At 34.3% G+C, this 23,180-nt stretch overlaps 1 protein-coding gene across 5 annotated transcripts in view; it reads left to right on the top strand.

Annotated features, from left to right (window-relative positions):
• The window catches only part of PCCA (propionyl-CoA carboxylase subunit alpha), a 473,473-nt gene that overhangs the window by 202,796 nt on the left and 247,497 nt on the right, over positions 1-23,180 (top strand). For all 5 annotated transcript variants that reach the window (XM_027854094.1, XM_027854095.1, XM_027854098.1 and 2 more), the window contains 4 exons: positions 12,301-12,444; positions 13,852-13,926; positions 18,227-18,295; positions 20,392-20,467. In XM_027854094.1, coding sequence (XP_027709895.1) covers positions 12,301-12,444; positions 13,852-13,926; positions 18,227-18,295; positions 20,392-20,467 — 364 coding nt within the window. The remainder of the gene's footprint in view (positions 1-12,300; positions 12,445-13,851; positions 13,927-18,226; positions 18,296-20,391; positions 20,468-23,180) is intronic.

Here is a 23,180-nt window from a genome sequence, read left to right as displayed (position 1 = left end):
CATCAGTCAATGCTGAAGACATTGACCGGACACCTCAGGTAAAAGTCAGCTCCTCTCTAGCCAAATTTCCAACTGAAGAAGAGGTTTTGAATGCCATTAAGCTCTTGTCATGTGGAAAAGCACCTGGGGCTGATTCTAGTCCAGCTGAGATTTACAAAGTAGGATATCCACTGCTCATACAAAAGCTGACTGAAAGACATTAATAGTTTTTGTATAGGTGAATGATATTGTTAGACCCATTTCTTTGTAAGACTATCAGATAGACAAAGTTGGAGCTAATTATAATAGTCCAAGTGATTAGATATGGGTTCAAGAGAAGGAATAGTCCAAATTGACTCTGAAGTTGAGAACCTGGATAACTGGAAGAATCATTATAGAAGTTAAGAGGGAGTCATTTTTTAGGAGAAGAGGGTAGATTCACTTTTTGACACGTTGAAATTGAAATCAACATTTTGGCAACTGAGATTATTAAACAGAGTTATTTCTCTGGTTACATCTGAATGTTGTTCATTTGTTTCAGTTGTGTCTGACTCTTCGTGACCTCATTTGGGGTTTTCTTGGCAAAGATACTGGAATGGTTTGCCATTTCCTTCTTGTGCTCATTTGACAGATGAGGTATTGACAGGGTTAGGTGAATTGCCCAGGGTCACATACCTAATAAGTGTCTGAGGTCAGGTTGGAACTCAGGATGAGTCTTCTGACTTCAGGCCCTATACTCTATCTACTGTTCCACCTAGTTGCCTTGTCTGCATACTATAATATTAACATAAGGATATGACACCTTTTTGAGGAGAGCATTTTATACAGCAATTTTTTTCTATTAGCCAGTACCTTTTTGAAATTAGTAAGCAGGATCTTTTTGTTATCTTATCAAGTATCAACCAACTGTGTTTTTGTGAAGATAGCTGTTATAGAAGATCACATGCAAATGTTTGCTTTTCTCCTTGCCATATTATAATCTAAAATATTCTTGATGCATGTAAAGAATATTTTAATATACATGTTTTGGGTTCTTATTGATGTGTTTTAGTTTGCCTCTTTTTCAGCTTTAAGTCCTGCTGATGGTCTTTTCCATTCCTTTGAAATCTTTGACTTTTTTAGATGTTTTAAAAAACAGTCTCTCATTGCTATTAATACTTTGTTTCCTTCTGTATTCACTTTTTTTGGGTCCCTTCTGACTGCTCTTTTTTTTAACTTCTTTTTCTTAATTACCACATAAGAAGACATTGTAGTAAAATTTTTAGGAGAGAACAACAGTTACATTAGATTTTTACCATTCTCTTTTATAATCACATTTCTTTTTATTTTGCCTTCTCCTAACATAAGATGTCAACAACAAATATTTATTGGTTAGCAGAACATAAATCAGTTGTTGCTTTTGAAGATAATAGTACTGGTTCAATGGAAAGACTTCTTGAATAGAAGGAAGAAAATAATCATTGACCATGATCTATTGTTAGAAATTTCAATGATTTATTCCAGAGAGACGTTAAATGATTTTGGAGTTTCTGTAATAGTCACTTTTTCTAATTCTTTTACTAACCTTAAATTATAATACTTAAGACACATTCACCAAATTCGCCATCTTCCTAGTTCTATATTGTCCCTAATTAGTGTTTCAGTTTGATCTGGGAGAGTTATAATTTTCTTTGTAGTTTCTTTTCCAAGCTTTATCTATTGAAACTCAGTTTTTCCAGCTTCTGAACTTATGTGTTTATTCCACTAACAAACACAAGTAGCATCCAGTTTTTGTTATAGCTTACTGAGAACCGAAGTTAGATACTGATAGTTTGTTCAGCTTGAGGAGGGAAGAACAGAGAATGCCTTATCATTGCACTGCCATGTTCTGTGTGTTCTCCATAAATTGTTAACCCTAAGCTTCTAGAGAGAAGAGGAAGGAAGAGGACCTTATTGTTATAATCCCAAATCTTCTGCCTCATCCCCAGCCTTGTGTGGGAAGAGGAGAATCACCATTCCATCATGCCTAATTTTTTTTCCATTGGGTTGAGGGGAAAGGGTTCCATTTTATCACATACAGCCTGGTCTTTTATGCTTTGAGAAAAAGAGTAACATCATTTCTTTTGCACCACACTCTTATTTTATAATCTTCTCTGTACCTCAGACTCAAAAACTAGCTATCATTCCTTGACTTGTCAGTCTTTTTCACCCCCAAAATCTAATCCATTGCTAAGGCCAGTAGCTCTTTCCTTGTAACATTTCTTGTGTATGTTCCTCTCTCTTGTCTGATAATGTACTATCATGGTACAGGCCCTCATCTCTTTACATATAGAACTACAGCAATAGCCTATTTGTTGGTCTGCCTGCTACATGTCTCTCCCCACTACATTCCGTCTTCCACTCAGCCATCAAAGTGACTTTCCTAAAGGGCAAATTCGACCATATCATCCCTCATTGTAATAAATTCAAGTGGCTGCCTTCAATCCCTTGGATAAAACATATTATCTTCTTTTTAGCATTCCAAATCCTTCATAGTCTTAACCTTCCTAGCTTTACGTTATTCTTATATCTTACACTTGAGCTCCAAAATCTGCACCTAGTGATACTGGCCTCTTTGCTATTCCGTGAACATTGTATTCCATCTCCTGACCCTTGATATTTTCTCTGGCTGTTTCTCATATATGGAATGTTCTTTCTTCTCATTTCAGTTCCCTGGTTTCCCTAAAGGCCCAGCTCAAAATCCCATCTTTTATAGGAAGCCTTTCCCATTCTGTCTTAATTCTAGAGCCTTACTTGTATTTATTATTTCTTATTTATCCTGTATAGAGATTTGTTATAGATGCTTGTTTGCATATTGTCTCTTTCATTGTCTGGCAAGCTCCTGGTACGGAGTACCTTTTGCCTTTCCTTCTATTCCCAGTGCATATCACATTTCCTGACACATACCAAATGATCAATAAATGGTTACTGACTAACTGACAAACTCAGGAGAGTCATTTTATATCACTTCTTAAACAATTTAACTAATGACATTTTTTGTTCCTGTGTTTATATTAATAGAATTGTTTATACAGTTTTCTTCAGACAAAAAGTTATTAATGAAATTCGTTTTTTAAAAGTATAGTATGAAGAGGTGGATCCTGTGTGGAAGAATTTCAGGAGGCAGTAGAGCTCACCTTCTGCCCAGAAGAAATAAAGGAAGAAAGAAAGAAAGAAAATAAACTCCTCCAAACATATCTAGAAAGTACCCTCACACTAAATCTTAATTGGGACATCCAAGAAAGAAATCACAGCAAATCACTTTTTTAGCCCAAGTCAGGATAGGGAGACAAACAGAGAAATTGATGGATATAGGGGAATGGGTTCTGGCCAGGGGTGCACTGGCTTGGAGCACTACAGTGTCTAGCACCTGGGCAATGCTGGACAGCATCCATGAGCATTTGCAATTGGAAGCTTTTTGGCACTCATTATCTAGTTCTGGGTCATCGATCCAGGGCAGGCTGAGATGGCAGCCTTTCCCAAAGGATGGTATTCCTGGGTAAGGAATAGGCCTTAGGCTGAGAGGCACAACCTCAAATGCAAACATCAGGAGTATGACACTGACCCCAGAGTCAACCAGAGTCTCTGTTGCAGCTTCTAATCCAATCTGTGAAGTGAAAGTTAGGGTAGAAATTTTAAACTGTGAACCTGCATTTCTGTCAGTCTGAACCAGCTGATCTCATCTGGCGGATAGTGGCCGAGTCTGTAGCAGTCTGTTTTTCTAAAAATCAAATCCAGGTCAGGAACTGACAGATCTCTGACCAGGGGAGCAGCCGTTGTACTTTGCTTTGAGTCATACCACCTTGAAATCACTGAAAACTTGCAGGTTCCCAGCCTGACCTGTACCTGAATTCCAAAGAAAACAGTGAGAGGCACAGTCTGCAGACCTTCATCCCAGCAGTACCCCACGCCTGGCCCTAACATCAAGTCAAAAGTTGAAAAGTAGATTAGAAAGAAATAGTCTAGGGGGGCGGAACCAAGATTTCAGGGGGGGTGGAGCCAATATGGTGGACAGAAAGCAGTGACTGTCTTGAGCTCTCCCCCAAAGCCCTCCAAATACCTATAAAAAATGGTTCTAAACAAATTCCAAAGCAGCAGAACCCACAAAAAGACAGAGTGAAACAAATTTCCAGCCAAAAACAGCCTGGATGATTGATCAGAAAGGTATATTGCGCCGGGCAGGGAGAGGAGCGCAGTTTGGTGTGGATGTGCAGGCTGCAGCAACCCTGGAGCAGGCCTCAGAAGACTGAATCTTGGGCAGCTGTGGCGGTTTCCGGACTTTTCAACTCCTGAACGCCAAAGTCAACTTAGAAGGTCAGTGGGAAAAGTCTGTGACTGGGGTGAGAGAGGAGCTAGGTCTAAGCCCTAAGTCTCGAGTGTGGCATGGGGCTGTGGCTTTTTCCTGAGCTTCTGGCCCACAGACTGAGGGGGAATCAAGTGGCTGATCAGAGGGGGATTGCAGGGATCTCTTTGCCAGTGCTGAGGCAGGAATCTCTTGCTTTCCCAGTGCTTGGATCTGGGTCACAGTTCTGAGGGGTGGTCCTGGGGCAAGGAGGAATGCTGGTGTGGTGGAGCTTGTTATGGTGGTGGAGAGAAAATACCTCACCCCTTATCATAGCACCCTGGAAGAACTGAAAATTTACAGGTCCCTAGAAGTACCTCTGAAAACAGTTGTACAAACCCCTGAAGCTTGGGACAGTACACTCTTCACATTGAAAGCAGACTTTTACCTTAAGAAAGAGTTTAAAACTCAAGTAATTGGTTGGGATCATGAGTAAGCAGCGCGAAAAGAGTCAGACTATATTATCTTACTTTGGTGACGAAGAAGATCAAAACATACATCCAGAAGAAGACAACAAGGCCAAAGCTCCTACATCCAAAGCCTCCAAGAAAAATATGAATCAGTCCCAGGCCTTAGAAGAGCTTTAAAGGGATTTTGAGAAGCAAGTAAGAGAAGTAGAGGAAAAACTGAGAGTGATACAAGAAAATCATGAAAAACAAGGCCACAGCTTGCTAAAGAAGACCCCCAAAAAATACTGAAGAAAATAACACCTTAAAAAATAGCCTAACCCAAATGGCAAAAGAGGTCCAAAAAGCCAATGAGGAGAAGAATGCCCTAAAAAGCAAAATTGGCCAAATGGAAAAGGAAGTCCAAAAGCTTATTGAAGAAAATACTTCCTTAAAAATTAGAAAGAGCAATTGGAAGCTAGTGACTTTATGAGAAATCAAGACACGGTAAAACAAATCCAAAAGAATGAAAAATTAGAAAATAATGTGAAATATCTCATTGGAAAAACAACTGACCTGGAAAATAGATCCAGGAGAGGGAATTTAAAAATTATTGGACTATCTGAAAGCCATGATCAAAAAAAGAGCCTAGACATCATCTTTCAAGAAATGAGCAAGGAAAACTGCCCTGATATTTTAGAACCAGAGGGCAAAATAGAAATGGAAAGAATCCACCGATCATCACCTGAAAGAGATGCCAAAAGGAAAACTCCTAAGAATATTGTAGCCAAATTCCAGAGTTCCCAGGTCAAGGAGAAAATATTACAAGCAGCCAGAAAGAAACAATACACGTATTGTGGAAACACAATCAGGATAACACAAGATTGAGCTGCTTCTATATTCCATGCAGGGCATGGAATATAATATTCTGGAGGGCAAAGGAGATAAGATTACAACCAAGAATCACCTACTCAGCAAAAAAAATCCTGCAGGGGAAAAAAATGGTCATTCAGTGAAATAGAAGACTTTCAAGCATTCTTGATGAAAAAACCAGAGAGTTGAATAGAAAATTTGATTTTCAAATGCAAGACTCGAGTGGAACATGAAGAGGTAAACAGGAAAGAGAAAATCATAAGAGACTTATTAAGGTTGAACTGTTTACATTCCTGCATGGAAAGATGATATTTGTAACTCATGAGACCTTTGTCAGTATTAGGGTAGTTGGAGGAGAAAAAATTGTATGTACGTATATATAGATATAGATAGATAGATAGAAGGCACAGGGTGAGTTGAAAATGAAGGGGTCATATCTGGAGGATAAAATTAAGGGGTGAGAGAGGAATATACTAGGAGAAGGAGAAAAAGAGAGGTAGAACGGGGTAAATTATCCCACAGAAAAAAAAACAAAAACAGAAAAGAAAAGGCTCTTACAGTTGAGGGGAAATGGGGGGAAGGTGAGAGGGAATGAATGAATCTTATTCTCATAGGATTTGACTTAAGGAGGGAATCACATACACACTCAGTTGGGTATGGAAATCTGTCATCCTATAGGAAAAATAGGGGGGGGAAGGGGACAAGAGAGTAGGGGAATGATAGAGAGGAGGGCAGATTGGGAAAGGGAGTAATCAGAAGCAAATACTTCTGAAGAGGGACAGGGTCAAAAGAAAGAATAGAATAAATGGGTGGGTGGGATAGGATTAAGGGAAATAGAGTTAGTTTTTCACAGCAAGTCTACTATGGAAGTGTTTTGCATAACTGCACATATATAACCTATATTTAGTTGCTTGCCTTATCAATGAGGGTGGGTGGGGAGGGAGGAAGGGAGAAAATTTGGAACCCAAAGTTTTAAAAACACATGTTTAAAAAAAATGTTTTCACATGCAACTGGGAAATAAGAAATACAGGAAATGGGGTACAGAAATCCATCCTGCCCTACAGGAAAATTGAAGAGGAAGGGGATAAGCAAAGTGGGGAGAGATAGAAGGGAAGGCAGACTAGGGGAAGGGGTATTTAGAATGCATGCCATCTTGTGGTGGGGGGAGGGGTGAGATGGAGTGAAAATTTGGAACTCAAAATCTTGTGGAAGTAAATGTTGAAAACAAAAAAAATAAATAAAAATTACCATAAAAAGCATTAAAAAAATAAATTAAAAAAAAAAGAAATAGTCTCCTCCTGGGAAGAAAACCAAAAATGAATGCCTCTAGAGTTGGTCACTGGAATACTAAGGACACAAACTCAGAAGCAGAGACTAAAAAGGCACGTCTTCGCCCTTAAATAGTATGTCTAGAGTAAATTTATGTGTTTTGTGCCACATAAATTTTATCTAGCTCTTTTGTACAAATTTTATATTGTTTTTCACACTCTTGGAGGAGTGGTTACTCCAAATTATTTGGTTTACGAATGCTTTTAAGTTTTCTCTGTGATTATTTTTGATCTTCCTTCTTCAGTTCAGTTCAGTTCAATAAATATTTACGAAGTGCCTAATGTGTGCAAGATACAAAGACAGCAAAAGAAAACTAACTCTTGTCTTTAAGGAACTTAGGTTTTACCAGACTGACATATAAACGGTTATAAACAATTTAATTTGGGGTTCCATATAAAGACAATGGAACCAGCCACAGTTCCAGAGAACTTCTGATGAAATCTGCTATCCACCTCAAGACAAGTGATGGATTCATAGTATAGATTGAAGCATTTTATAAAAATATGGCTGAGAGAATTTGTTTTGCTCAACTACATATAGCTGTAACAGGTTTCGTTTTTCGTGCTTTCTCAGTGCGTTAGGTAGAGGAGGGAAGGAGCAAATTCAGAACAAAAAATAAAATTGAATTTTAAAATTTTAAAATTCAATTTTAATTTTCTTTTGGAACACGTTGGGTTGAGTTGCATATGGAACACACAGGTAAATATCTTAAAAACAACACCATCCTAAAGATTTTTTTTCCATTGATATAGAGAACGATTGATATGGAATTTCTCTTCACTATCCAATAGGGACTTCTCTGTAGCTGTTAGTATTTGCGAATTTCTTTCGGAAATTAAAGTTTATGGTTGGCCCACAGTGACTTTCTGACTCCAGTATTAGCCCTTTGTCTAGTTCACCAGACCTGAGTTAAAACAAATTCCACACAACAAATATTAATGAATAGATTTTCTCATATAAGCTACATTAAAAACATGCTTAAATATAAATGTTACTGAACTTGGTTCTGAGTTTTTGTTTTTTTTTTTGGGAGGGGCACCTTCTTTGATAATATGATGAATTAAAGCCTTAATGGGTTTTGGAGTTGTGCTCTTTTATAGAATGGTGTTTTAGCAGAGTGATCAGACCGTTAAAACTAAGAAAAGCTAGATATCTTTTTTGGTGATGTGGAGTGTGTGTGTGTGTGTGTGTGTGTGTGTGTGTGTGTGTGTGTGTGTGTACATACATTCTCTCTAAGTACTTATATTTTATTTCTATACATATATGTATGATACTTATACAGATACATAATCAGTTAATTCAATAATCCTGTATTTTCTTTGCCATTTAAGGCTGTCTTTCCATCTTCCAACTCACATACTTCATTCAATTTACTTGTATTTTGAACTATTTTCTAAAAATTTTAAAAAATTTTTCTTGCTTTTCTTTTTAACCTGCTTTTATTTGTATGAATGTGTTTGGAGGTCTGCTTAGTATAATTTGCTCTTTCATTTATCTTTGTATCCCTAGTTCTTATCACAATATTTTATACATAGTATATACTTAATTAATACTTGTTGTATTGGATAACTCATATATTTCAAGAGCTAACTTTTGCTTTTATCTATATTCACAAATCACAACCCTAATTACAAATTTTAGAATTGCTTAGGAATTATTTAAAGTGTATAATCATAAGATATTTAAGCTATATCCAGTACATTTAGAATCTTGAGTGAATAAAATTAAAATTTTTTCTTTTGATAAGTATTATGTATTTTTGTTCTTTTTCAGTGGAATAAAGCTGGTATTCCAGTTCCAAAGGCTTCCATTTTGGTGGCCATGAATAGGCTTTCCTTATCCTTGGAATGTTTTCAGTTTTTAGTTCCCTTTTGAAATGCCATGTGCCCTCTTGAATTATTCCCTTTAAAACTCAGCCTATATTTACTTATCTAGGAACATGAATCATCTCCTCTGTTGGATGAGAGATCCTTGAGGATAGGGTCTGTTTCTGGAGTGGGGAACCCGTGGCCTCGAGGCCACATATGGCCCTCCAAGTGCAGCCCTTTGACTACATCCAAACTTCACAGAACAAATCAGCTTACACAGAAGAAATCTCTTTTATAAAAGGATTTGTTCTGTGAAGTTTGGATGCAGTCAAAGGGCCACACTTGAGGACTTAGAGGGCCACGTGTGACCTCAAGGCTGTAGGCTCCCCAAACCTGGTCTGTTTGTTTCATTTTTGCTCTTGACCTCCAGTACCTTCATGCAGTGCCTCGACTTTAGTAAGCATTTGATAAATTTAATTATAAATTTTAAGAGATGAAAACTAAAAATCTTTCTTAAGTTTGGGTATTACTTCTTGTTTTTGAGCAGAACAGAAGTGATAGATTATAGTGGAATTATTTTACTTGAAATATTTGTTGTAGTCTATGAAGAAAGGTGAAGGTGGTTAATTGAAAATGAATTTAGATTTAATTTTTTTGATTGACTCAAGATTTTGTGAAATCAGCAGTTAAGCTGCAAGAGGCCGCTTAAGTGGCACAGTGTGGATAGAGTACTAGGCCTGAAGTCAGAAACATTCATCTTCCTGAGTTCAAATCTGGCCTCAGACACTTACTAGTAGTGTGACCCTGGGCAAGTCACTTACCCCTGTTTGCCTCAGTTTCCTCATCTGTAGAATGAGTTGGAGAAAGAAATGGCAAGCCACTGTAGTATCTTTGCCAAGAAAACCCCAAATGGGGTCGTGCAGAATTGGACATGACTGAAAAACAGCTAAACAACAACAGTAGAAAAATCTCTGGACTGAGAGTCAAGAGATGAGGGTTTTAGATAACTGTTGTTAGATAACAGCAGTCTAGGACATTCAGTGAGTCACCTTGCCTCTTTGGGTTTCACTTTCTAAATTTCTAAAATAGGTGCCGATAATTTTAAAAGTTAAACTAGACAGTCTCTTGGTACCCTTTCAACTATTAATATTCAGTTAATTTTTTTTTTTTGCTCCTGTAAATATAGCACATTAAATCTAGGTAATATAGCCTTCCTTTTTTGGTATGGTAATTCTTTAGCGGTTTAAGTCTTCTTGCCTGGGAAACAATGTGAACATATCTAGGTATGTTAAAAATCAGTACAAAATTATTTTTAAAGCAAGGCATTAGCAACTGGAAGGATCAGCAAAGGCTTTATGAAGAACATGGTGATTGAATTTTGACAGGAGATGAAGTATAATGTGTGATAAGTTACAAGGAAGTAAATGGAATGTAAGAAGACTGAAAAAAGTCCATGTTAGAAGAGCTTTAAATGCCAAATAGTAGAGTTTATATTAGATCTTGGAGATAATAATAGGGAGTCATTGAAGTTCAGTGAGTCTGAGTTTGACAAAGTCAAAACTATGCTTTAGGAAAATCACCTGGGCTGCTAACTGAAGATAGATTGGAGTAGGAAGACATGTGAGGTAGGGAGGTCAGCTATTTCAGTAGTCCAGGTTAGAAGAGATAGGTCCTAAATTAGGGTTATATCTACATGAATGGAGACAAGTGAACCTTATAGAGCAGATCTGGGTAAAGTAGATCTGGCAATGTATTGGATATGTGGAGTGAGTGAAAGTGAAGGAAGACTCAAGGATGACCCTGAGTTTCAATGATGGAGGATTGTGGTACCCTACACAGTAAAGACACGTACATCTTTGGACTGTGAAATAACTGCCTGTTGATCTTTAGTTTAAATAGGTTCTTATGTACTACCGTTCTATAATATTATTGATTTGCTATAAGGTCAGATCTGATATTAGGCAACTCAGTTTAAATAGGTTCTTATGTACTACCGTTCTAAGTGTTTGTCCGTGATGTTGTGTGTGGTTTTGAGAGAGATGAATTTATATTTAAGATCTGAGTAAGAGGTGTGTGTTATTGCTAAATAGTTCTTGAGTAATAAACTAAATTTTTCTAGAGCAGTCTTTTCTTTTAACTCTACAGTGAATATAGAATTGCTCATAATAAATTGCTATTTCAAGTACCATTTTCAAGTACTAATTCAATAAATTACTGTTATAGTTGCCATTTATATTTAACATGTAGATCCTGATGTTTTATTGTGTAAAAATATTTAGTTCCACAAGTTTATTGTTAAACTACATAATGAGATTATTAAGTGCCATGATTATCTTTCAAAAAATAGACATTTGTTTATGTATGTGATTTGTAACATTTTAATGTCAAAATATCTTAAAGTATTGTTGAAACTGTATACAAACTCACAAGGATAATTGTGAATACTGTCTTTTTTTTCAAAGCTTTTAAAAGCCAATGTATTGCTTATGTAGGATCAGTGTCAAAATTTTAATCATGGACTCTTCTCATTCCACTAGTATAGTTGAACTAAGGAAGATAGCTGGTTTGTTCACAGACCTCTCCTTGTATCAAAAGTTAGTAAAACAGGAATATCCTTTTAAAGAAACCACTGTAGATTGCTTTAAAAAAGACATCTCTTTTAAAATCTAGAATAAATTCATCAGTTCTAGCCAAATTTTTAATTGAAACTTTGTTATAATAATTCTTTTTTAATAGACTATCATGAATTACACAAACAGCTTTAATAGTTTAATATTCTGTACACATACTTTATATATATTGCTATGTCTGTTGTTATGTCTATATATAGGTATATGTGTGAGCATACCCCTTTTTTTATTTAGTGTGGAAAGCAAGGTAACCAATGACAGCATCATCTTTAAGAAGTTAACAGCATTTTGCTGAGAGAGCAGAGTAATTATATTGGTTTTACTCAGTTACTGTGCATGCTAAGCACTACTCAGATAAGTCTGGAGGGAAAAAAATCTGAAAGATCCATCTGTTCATTTCTGCTACACTGCGCTGATATAAGATTACACTAATCTGGTTGCTTGTCAGGACAGGTTAGTGAAAGCTGATGAGTGGGTGAGGTTTAGGATGGACTAGTTCTTTGGAAAATTATAAGCTCCCCCTGTTGATGCCATGTTAAGTGTAGCAGAATAGGTTGATCACTGACCAAGTTGAATGTTTCAGTTGAAACGTTTGCCTTAGAAAGGTTAAAAAGTTTGTTTTAAAACTATAATTTGAAAATTATAGTTTATCAAACATTAATAGGCATTAAGAAAAGTAACTTACACTATTCACAAATACCTCTAAGAATTTGATTTTTGCTTTACATGCTCTGTAACATGCTATCTTTTGCTGATTCTTTCCCTTTTTCTCTCTTGAGTAGGTATTTTATTGTATGTTTTTCAGTCAAGAAGAAGGAACTATTAAGTATAATTAACCTTATTTTCACTTGGGTTTGCAAATTTCCTCATTTATTTGTTTGTTTACTTTTGTTTTTTAAAGGTACCTATTGACTGACAGTTTTTGACCTTGTAGGTTGAACATCCCGTTACTGAATGCATTACTGGCCTGGACCTAGTCCAAGAAATGATCCGTGTTGCTAAGGGTTACCCTCTTAGACACAAACAAGCTGATATTCCCATCAACGGCTGGGCAATTGAATGTCGAGTTTATGCTGAGGTAAAATGAGTCATGTTGTAGAATGGTAGTAGTTCTATACCATTTATAAATAAACACCAAAATAAAGTGAAATTTTAGAACCTGCGTCGTGTTTGATTGTATACGCCAGAACTGGCCAAGAATATTTATTGAAATATTTTGTATATGTTAATTCAAACTATTATTAAATTTAATGGAAATAAGTGGTCCACTTTCAGAGATAATAAAGTAGCTATTATATGTTATTTAGTTTAAATAAAATATTTTAGTTTTACAACATTGTGGATGTCTTTATAGATGTGATTTTATATACTTTTCCAGGTATATGTTAAATGTTTTAAATATTCACTTAAAAATTTCCACTAAAACTTAATGCTCTGCTTATCAATTATATTCTTCTTAATAAGTATTAATTAAAAATGTTAAGCTAAAAAACTGCTTTCTTAATTAATTTACTTTTATCCCTTGGTAACTATTTATTTCATAGGACTTTTTTTTTTTTTTAGAACAAATTACCAAGACATGTATAAATCATTTATTTTTCAACAAAAAATTCTTAGTTTGGTAACTGCACTCTTAAATACTTAAATACGAAGGTGGTTCTACCTACCTGAAACAAAGAATAGGAATTCAGTATTTAAAAATACTTATCCAGCCATAATTAAACACTGGAATGTAGCTATTTTTATTTTCTACTTGTAGAAATCAAAGCCTTTCCTTTGAAATATAAAGCATTGATATTGTATGTTGTTTTTAGAATAACTGTTGGTACATTCAGTACTTTTTGGCATCTTTATTTCTTCGTTTGTTGATTATTCCTTGTAATATTTGACATATTTCAGCCGCTGTCCTTGTTACTTTCTCTTTTGTTGTGACACTAAACATATTTGAGATTTATTTTGCTAATTATAAAATAATTATAAGTGAGTATCATAGCATACAGTCTCACTTTTCTGGTTCTTTTGTAAATTGTTGAAATGTTTCCTTGTATGAGTTAATTTGTTGATTTTTATAAAAACTATAAAATTCGTTTATAAAAACATATATAAAACTATATTTGATACACTATTGTGGTTACCCTGAACTTTTATCTATTTTGATGAATATTTAGGTTGTTTTAATTTTTTAAGATATGTGCCTGGTAAGTTTTAGGTTACTCAGAATTTTACCCATTTTGGCAAAGTAAGATGAGACTAATATTGGTCTCTGTACATCATAATTCTCTTTGGTTTTTAATGAACCCTTAAGTCATATATATGTCATATACATTCATCTATGTCATATGTAATAGTTAGACAACAGTGCCCTGGAATGAATTATTTGGAAAACAATATAGTTTAAAATGTTAGTTACTGGAAGAGGCTCTAATTTATAATGATTAAACCTTACTTCTTCTAAGATACTGCTTTCCTCTGTTTGAATTTTTAGGATCCCTACAAGTCTTTTGGTTTACCTTCCATTGGCAAATTGTCTCAGTATGAAGAGCCGTTATATCTTCCTGGTGTAAGTCATTCAAGCTTTAATTGAATGAGCACTTAAAACCATGTTGAAGAGATTTAAAGACCAAGGGTTTGGATTATGGAAACAAGCTAAACTCATATGATAGCAAAACCTTTTTCAGAAGACTTTACCTTGCACTAGCAAGGTGAAGAGGCCTTTTGAATAAAGATATTTAACTTTTTAAGAATGTTTTGCCACCTAGAGGCAACAGAGATATGAGAAACTAGTTATGGGCACCTTCGTATTATAATTTATTCTCATCGCATAACTCTTCAAACCACATATACTTCTAGTAATTATGAAATGATATTCAAGTTCCAGACCAACTGTGCAGCTGTGTTAGGGAAATAGAATGTGCTCATTCTTTTTTTTTTGAGAGGATAAATGTCTTCTGCTGTAGTTAAAGAAAGGTGATTGTTTAATTGTGTGTGTGTGTGTGTGTGTGTGTTTGTATACAGACACATATACACTATCATCTGTGCTAAATAACTGTTTCTTAAATAGTTTTTGCTGCTCAAAAAGAACAAGAATTTATAATCAAGGTAGTCAAAGTAATAAGTGGATATATATGACACTGTGTCAACTTGTGGAATGACAAGGCTGTACCATCTGTGAATTTGATTACTCAATCTGCAAGATTACGGGAAGAATGCTAAATTTGAAGATGCTATTGGATATATGATATATTTCACTTTTTAAATTGTTTTTGCCCATGTGCTTTCAAAAGGGACTTGACCTTTTTGAGGCTTGGGAACTTCATGCTGTGTTCAAAGCCCAAAGGCAGAAAAAAATGGTAAAGATTTAACTGGCATTATATGACATTAAATAGTAGTTTAGAAAATAAGTGTCATAGGAACATATCTAAACATTTTTTTAATCAAACAAAAAAGTATTAAATAAGAATTTACAATGATTACTCTAGTAGTTAGAAGTTTTCACCATGTTGTAAGAGCTAACAGGATGTCAAACATTTTGCCCTTGCAAGTTTTTGCAATTTGCAATTTTCAAACGTGAGACCTGTTGAAAGTACAAGTGATAATGGACAAACTATACCCCCTACAGTCTTTGTCCCACCAAATCTTTCTTCAATTAATGCTGCAGCAGGAGTTTTATGTAATAACATTTGCGCTTGTGAGCCATCCATAGAAAGAAAAAACAATTAAAATGCCTTAAATGTTCTGCTTACTGCTGTTATTTGCTTGTGTGAATGTTGCATGTCAGCTAAATGGACCAAGGAATAGATAAAGTGATTGGGTGCAGGAGAGTGCACACTAAGCTTTGTCTATCATTATTGCTGGGAGCAATCAAATTGATGCCAGCAGGACAGTAGATGCGTTGACAGCTGTAATTATGTATCTCCATGGTGATCACTTTTGGCCTGTCATGGAAGCCCACGAGTCCCCTCCCTTGCAAGCATTTAATCAGATTGGGCTGTCACTTGTCAGGTAGACATGGCGGGCTGGGAGTTGTGCTTAGGGGGAGAGGTGAATTGAAAATGAAGGGTGGGAGATGCCTGATAGCTTCACGTAGTCTATCTCTGGTACTGAAGAAAGAAATTTTTAATTATGCTAGAAGCTTCTGAGCAATGCTGTGGAAATCTCATATGGAATTGCTGGGGTGTTTTCTTCTTTTTCTTCTCCTTTTTTTGGTTTTCTTTCTCTACCTTATTAAAATATATCAGCTTTTTTTTTTTTTTTTACCTGATTATTTTGGTCCTTTATGGGGACATGAGAATACATATACTTTCCTGAATTAATTGGACTTTCATAAATTTTGGTTGATGTTCTTTTTCATTATTTATTTCTGTGTCAAAGTTGCAGGTTTGATTTTAGGCTTCTGGTCCCAGAATTGTTTTGAAAAGTAAAGTTTCAATGTAAGCTTTTGTTTTGCTCTGCAATTACTCTAAATATATTGGAGTTCTCATTTTGAAATATTTGATGCCCAATTTATTGTAGCTTTGGTTATTTCAGTGTCATGTTGATTTGTTTTAACTTTACAAAAAAGACAGTATGATGTAGTGGAGAGATCATGGGACTTGGTAGTTGAGGACCCAAGTTTCAGTCCCTTTTTACTTCTTACTCAGTTTGGTCTTGGGCAAGCCCCTTCATGCTCTGAGACTGTTTTCTCTTCTGTAAAATGGGTAACTTTTACCACCAACCTCTGAGAACTATTAAAAAGTTCCCTTGCCCTCCACCCCCACATACATTTAAATGTGAGTAATAATTATTTTTATTATTATTCAGCCTGTTGGATTTACCATACATATCACTAAAATAACTTGACACATTCCTTTGTTAATTCAGAATTTAGAGATTCGTTGGATAGATCATCATGGAATTTCTTACTGCCATTTGGTAGTCTCATCTAAAATAATGCTATCAGAGTTTCCTTACTTTTTGTAATCATTTGTCATTCATGATATTTATTATCCCTTTTATTTTGTTAAAGTATAGAAAATGAAATGAAGTGAGAATGACTTCGTCTTGAACATTGATAATATAATATGAAGATAAAGTCACAGAAAAAGTTTTTTATTTAGATTGACACAGCTCAATTTATCCTCATCTTTGAGAACACTGTTGTTTTAAAGATCACACAATAATAAGATTACCTCTTTGCCCATTTGGTCATATGAAGAAGAAAATTAAAGACACTAATAGCTTTGGGGTTATATTACCAAGTTGAGAAGTTACATGTTGAAGAAGTTTAAATATTAGAATAATTTCATATTCACTGTTTTCAAAATTGTTCTCCCTATTTATTTAATATTTAATATATTGATATGCATTTGGTAAAACTCCAATTTTATCTTCTTCAAGCATAATCAAATTGCATTTTAAAATTAGGTTGTAATTAAGATTCATTTTAGTTTGCTTTTTTAGGTAAATATAGGCATTGACATATATATTTTTCCTTTACTTACAAGCACAGGCATTAGAATACAATGTGTATGTTTTTATATTATTTTTAAAATATTTATAGTGATGCATAGTTTAAAAAAAAAGAATTAAACCTGTTTGTTTATAATTTGATGTCATTTGTATAATAAAGCCATCATCCTATTCTCATGTGTATACCCTAGACAAGAGGTTTTACATGTGGTCTCTTGATAATTGCTTAAATTAAAATATTAAAGGCCTAACAGCCGCTGTGTTGACCTTTTTCTGCCTCACTGCAGACAGATGAGCTGCTGTTTTTTAGAGAGGTTTCTTCCCACAGGTGAAGATCTGTGTGAGCTTCTAGTCTTCTCTACCCAACCTCTTTACAATGTTGTGTATCAAAGTCCTGCTGTTCTAGTAACTTCCATCGAATTCCTGTGTCTTCAAGATCCCTGGAATGTGTCTGTCAGTCTTGAATATTTTGATTAGCTTTAAAATACTTCACATTCCAAAACTCAACAGCAACAATTTAATAAATATTTATTCCCTAGCAACTGCTCATTTTAAAAGTTTTATGTGGCTAACCTTAGTGCCACATTGATGAAATCAAACTGAGAGATGAAAACAAGAATCACGGATATACTAACTAACTTGTTGGCTGGTTAACAGCAATCAGGTTCTTCAAAAGAATTTTTTGAACTTGTGCTAGTTTTTTTTTTTTCTCTCTCTCATGAAAATTGCAGAATCAGAGCTTTAATTGGGGCTGTGTCCTTACAAAGCAAAGCCTTGGATAAAGCTGTGTAAACATTAAAGCCTTGGGGGAACAACAGCAACAGAAAAAAAAAAAGTATTTTATAGCTGAGAGGGTGAAGCAGAAAAAGAAAGTGTTACAGACATGAAAGCCACAGGACTTGTATTCCTATAATAACTGATACGCTGATAAGCAGTACTTTAAAGTTCCCATCAAATATGCCTTAGCTGTATCTCCATTGGAGCTCTCAGAAGGGTATAGTGACGAATGTGCTTTAGAAGGGGCAGCTTATGCCAGGCTTCAGGTGGAAGACACCAACAAATGTAAATGCATTCTAAAATTCTGCCTCCTTTATGAAAGCATTTTCTTATATGGATGTGTTGCGCTGCTCCTTGTAGTCCTTTTTTGAGTGAAAACAAAGCAATTTGTTCTACTGTATTTTCACAGATCAAAAGTGATTTGGCTAATAAGTAGCTTTGGATTGCTTTTGTCTTCCTTAAAGGAGAAATGTTAATTCAGAGTAAATAATATATGGGTGTTATCCCTTAAAATAGGGAGAAAATTTAAAGTATTCTGTCTAAAAAGAGTGTTTACCTTTTAGTTTGCCTGCTATTTGGTCTATTTAAAAAGGTGGAATTGTTTTCATTGCTTTTTTTCTTTCTCTTTCTCCTAGGTTCGAATTGACAGTGGGATTCAACCAGGAAGTGATATTAGCATTTATTATGATCCAATGATATCAAAAGTTAGTTTTTTTTCTTAACTGTCTCCTTTGACATTTTTACTCAAAAGACAATGCATGTATTTAATTGCAAATTTTAAAATTTGGTTTTATTGTGAATCATGTGCTATATAATTGTTTGAAACATGAAGTGCAAATGGTGATAGTGAAAGGAGAGCAGGTTTTTTTCCTTTCAAAGAAATTTTAAAGTGCATTATTAGTTTTTATTTTTTCCTTTAGTCTTAGTAAAAAAAAAAGTTGGACAATAATAAATGGTGAAGATTTTTTTGCATAAGTGCTGCTAAATAATATATGTTAATATATAAATGATAATGTAATAACACAAATAATAAATCTTAATAACTGAGTGAAAGGAAAGGCTGGTAAATCATGAGTGACCAGGAATCAAGGAAGGACATAACTGCTCTTTTTCTTGTAGCTAACAGTGTATATTGGATGCAAATGACCTTTTTTCATTTTGTAGTTTGTAACTAATTTTAAACATAATTGATTACTTAAGGAATTTACTAATCAAAAATTTTTACTTTACTTTTATAAGAGAGTAGAGGTGTTTCCTTCCTGCTTTTCAGGTCTGTATCATTTACAGTAGCTCAAGAGTCTATTTATCTGTGAAGTATTTAGACCACTTTTTTTTTTCCTTAAAGGAAAGTTTGAGTACACTGAAAGTAGTATTGTTTGGATCTTAGCAGGAGAAATGATCAGTATTCTTAGAAATTCTTTATTTGTTATGATGACATGGACTTTATTCCAGAGAGTTCCTCAAGAATGAAATATCTTGCCAGAATTTGTCATGTCTAAAGAGTTTAACATTACTCTTTCAAGGTAACAATCATGTTTATTAAATATTCTGAAAGGAACCCGCCTGATCCCTATACATTATGTATGTTAGTTCCATTCTAATGCTAACGATGAGGTTTTTCATTTAATGAATTCTAGGTATATTTTATCTACATATATGAAAACTTAAAAAAAAAACTTAAATATTAAAATGTTTCATTGTAAAAGTATATAAATGTAGTTATATTTAAGTAAATCCAACTTTCTGGATATTTCTCTGAAAAAATTTATAGGTGCAAACTTTGCAGAATGATTATAACCTATACAAGTAAAATTTTTATAGACAGAAAAGATGGTGTATGTGAGAGATAAAAAAATTATGAGTAAAACAAAAACTTAAGACTTCATCATTTTGGGGAACAAATCTATATCAGAGATAGCAAAGCTTTTAAAAATAGATACCCATCTCTTTTACCTTTATCCATGTCATTTGAATATTCACAATAAAGTATGGACAGAAAGGTCCATAAAATGGTTAATTTAAATGAATAACTTAAGTAAATTTTCAGAGTTTATTTACTAAGGCTGACAGGCCTAGAATGATAGTCTAAGAATACGTATATTTGCTAAAAACAAAAAAAAAAAATTAAGAGGACATTTTTGTTCTAGTCCTGACTCAGGTTAGTTTGTTGGTTCACACGCAGGATTGGAACATATTAATACTTTATTATCTAAAATTTATTTTTTAAAGAAGTTTATTTAGAATACTTAACAAAGATGTAGCTTTGATTCATTTGGGTACAGCCCCCTGCCTCCATATGTGCCAAGTAGGTTGCCTACTCAGCAGGGTATGTAAAGCTGGAGAACTTCTTTTGCCTAGGTATTTATACTAAAATGACTAGGAAGCCATACCACTGGTTTGAACCTTAGTCCCCTGGACCAACTAATTCTCAGGGATACCTTCATTTTCTTTTACGGGAAAACTAACCTAGCTTACATGGGATAGATATTCCTCCTACCATGTCAGGTAAATGTCAGCATTCCAAATCACACCTCTGTTATATAATGGTATGTGGAAAAAGGCAACAAACCTGATGAAATAGCTGGATCTTAATACTGATTAGCTTTCGGCTTGCTTATTTACTTGTTTTATAACTAAAGAACCATACCATGTTACACACACATATACATCCCTAATCACAGTTTTTGAAAATTTTTATATTGTGTGTGTGTATGTGTGTGTATAAACATTTTTATTAGAATAAGTTCTCATATTTTTATTAAATAGCTGGTCCAAATTCAATATTTATTTTTATATTTAGTTAATTTCTTATGGTTCTAATAGAACTGAAGCACTAGAGAGAATGGAAGCAGCTCTGGATAATTACGTCATTCGAGGTAACTACAAAACTATGGGTTTCTCTTATGGCATTATATGATTCCACTTCAGGAAATGGTTTAAAGGTGTAGCAATTAGCACATTAAATAAAAGTTTTATTTATTGGTTGCAGATTGAAATAAAAAAATTTGTATGAATAAAGTTGAGATTAAATATAGATATACTTCATTTTTTCTTTAGCACTGCTTGATTTGCATATGAACCCTGAATTTAAATTATTTAAACTTACAGTTTCTATTTCATGCTATTGATTGCCAAAAAGATTATAAATTTGAATGGATTTTCTAAAAGATTCAGTGAATTGTGAAGAGTTAAGCCTTTTAGAAGAATTACAAGCTATTTTAGTTGTTTAATTTGTTTTCTCACCCACTATAAAGTATTTTTCTGGTTTTGTTTTAAATAGTCTTAAATTTAATTGGAAGTGAACATAAACATTTACAAAAATATTTTAACACAATTATAATAAAGCTTCACAAATTCAGACTAGTTTGGGGAAGTATAGTCTGAATGAAAGAAAAGTCTGTCTTTGCTTCAGTTCTTTCCCATTATCTCAGGAGAATCTCCCTCCTTTTTGGTAATTTTCCACCTCTCTTCTCAACATATTTGTTCTCACCACTTCAGGTGCCATTTCTTCCCCCCCCCCCCCTTCTCTCCAGTCCCAATTCTGATAGTCACATTTAAGCATAAAAGTAATACTAGTGATAATCAGTATCATGCAAAGACAGGAATTTGAGCTCATATTAGAAGTGCCAATGCCATATGAAAGCCTTCAAATTGTCTAGACATTTCCTTTAGATTCACCATCCATCTTATGCGCATATTCTCTTGCCTTTCTCAGGAAGTTTAAAACCTACCACTTTTCTTCCTCATCATAACGTCTCTCCTTTTATTAGTGGATTTCAACATATACGTTCCTCTCCTTTCACATACCAGTTTCTCAGCCTATTTAATTTCGAGGACTGTGCCTTATTCTACCTCAGATAAACAAAGAGATGGTTATACTGCAGATCTTGTGGTCACCCACAGTTGTTCAACTTCCATGATTAAGAAATCTGAATGTTCTTATAGTCTTCTTGGCTCTTCATATTTCACTTTTTATCAATTGATGTGAATCTTTCCATGCTTCTCTGTATTAATCATATTTATCATTCATTCCAGCACAATAAAATTCCATTACATTCATACCACAATTAGTTTATCTATTTCTCAGTTGCAGAACATTTACTGAATTTCTGTGTTTTTGCTACCAAAAAATTTCTGTTACATATATATTTTGGTATAGATTAGGACTTTATTCTTATCAGTGACTTCCTTGGGGAAGAACCTTCTGGTGGAATCTTTGGGTCAAAGGGCATGGATATTTTAGTCACTTTTTTGAATAATTACTAGTTGCTTTCTAAAATTGTTATACTGATTCTCAGCTTCAAATACACTAGTGTGCCTCTCTTCCTATAACCTCTCCAACATTGATTTCCCATCTTGTGTCATCTTTGCCAGTTTTTGGTTGTGAAATGAAACCCCAGGACTGTTGTGTGTTTCTCATTATTGTTGATTTGGAATATTCTTTCATATAATTGTTGATAGTTTTGTAATTCTTTTGAAAACTTAATATCCTTTGATGACGTATTTTGAAGAGTAGCTTTTGGTGGTATGTGTGTGTTGTGTGTGTATGTGTATATACATTTCTCTCCATATACATATATATGTATATACAGTCAATCCTGAACTTTTGCAGGGGTAATATTTCTAGAAAATGGCATGAAAATAAAAAATGTGAGTGTTAATATATTAAACTTGTGGGAAAATAGGGTGTTAGGTTCCCACTACCACCAAAACTGATCTCTTTCACTAGGGATTGCTGAGAATACATTTTTCTGCATACAATTCTTTATAACAAAACATTAATTCTGATAATATTCACTTTTTCTAACACAGTAACCATGAAATAATCCATAAATGCAATTCACGTAAACACGTAAACCATTTTTTCTTGCTAGTAATTCCCTAGAATTATGTGACCTTGTGCTAATATCTCAATTAAAAAAATTTTATTTCCGATAATACTATGCTGCTGTAAACAATTTCTCCCTTGGCTCTTCTCCGAAAACGAAAGGAGAGCTTGCTGGGACTTTATTCCCTGCTGTCAGGAGACAGCTGAGATGAGGGAGGTCTCAACATTACCTCCAACACTCTGAATGCACAGGGAGCTCTTTACAAGGGTAGAGGGATCAAGACCAGTGAAGTGCCTAGTGGGATGCCAGTTGCTCCACAAATTTGTGCGATTGTTTACCTCTGATTTTTTTTCCTCTAATGCACATAGCTGCAAACGTTCATGGTTGCTAATGTAAAAGTGAAATTACAATTACTAATATAATTATATAAATACTTGAAGTTGTGAAAGTTGAATACATGAATATTGAGTAATGACTGTATGTGAATGCACACACACATATCTTGGATAGCAAACCCATCTAAGAAAATTGATACTCAAGATTTTTTTCTCCATTTGAACACATTTCTTATCCTACGTGCATTAAATTTGGTTTGTGTAGAAGCCTTTTAATTTCACAAAATCAAAATTATGTATTTATTCTTTTGTAATGGCCTCTCTCCCTTACTTGATTAATAATACATATCCAACTCATAGCTTTGAAATATATATGATCTTCTCTTCTGATTTTTTTTTTATGGTATTGTGAGGGAATTGTGGGT

The sequence above is a fragment of the Vombatus ursinus genome, unplaced genomic scaffold (assembly GCF_900497805.2).
Source record: "Vombatus ursinus unplaced genomic scaffold, bare-nosed wombat genome assembly UNPS02010304.1, whole genome shotgun sequence".
Taxonomy (NCBI): domain Eukaryota; kingdom Metazoa; phylum Chordata; class Mammalia; order Diprotodontia; family Vombatidae; genus Vombatus; species Vombatus ursinus.
The sequence above is the reverse complement of the archived record's forward strand: the minus strand, read 5'-3'. Positions and strand labels throughout refer to the sequence as shown.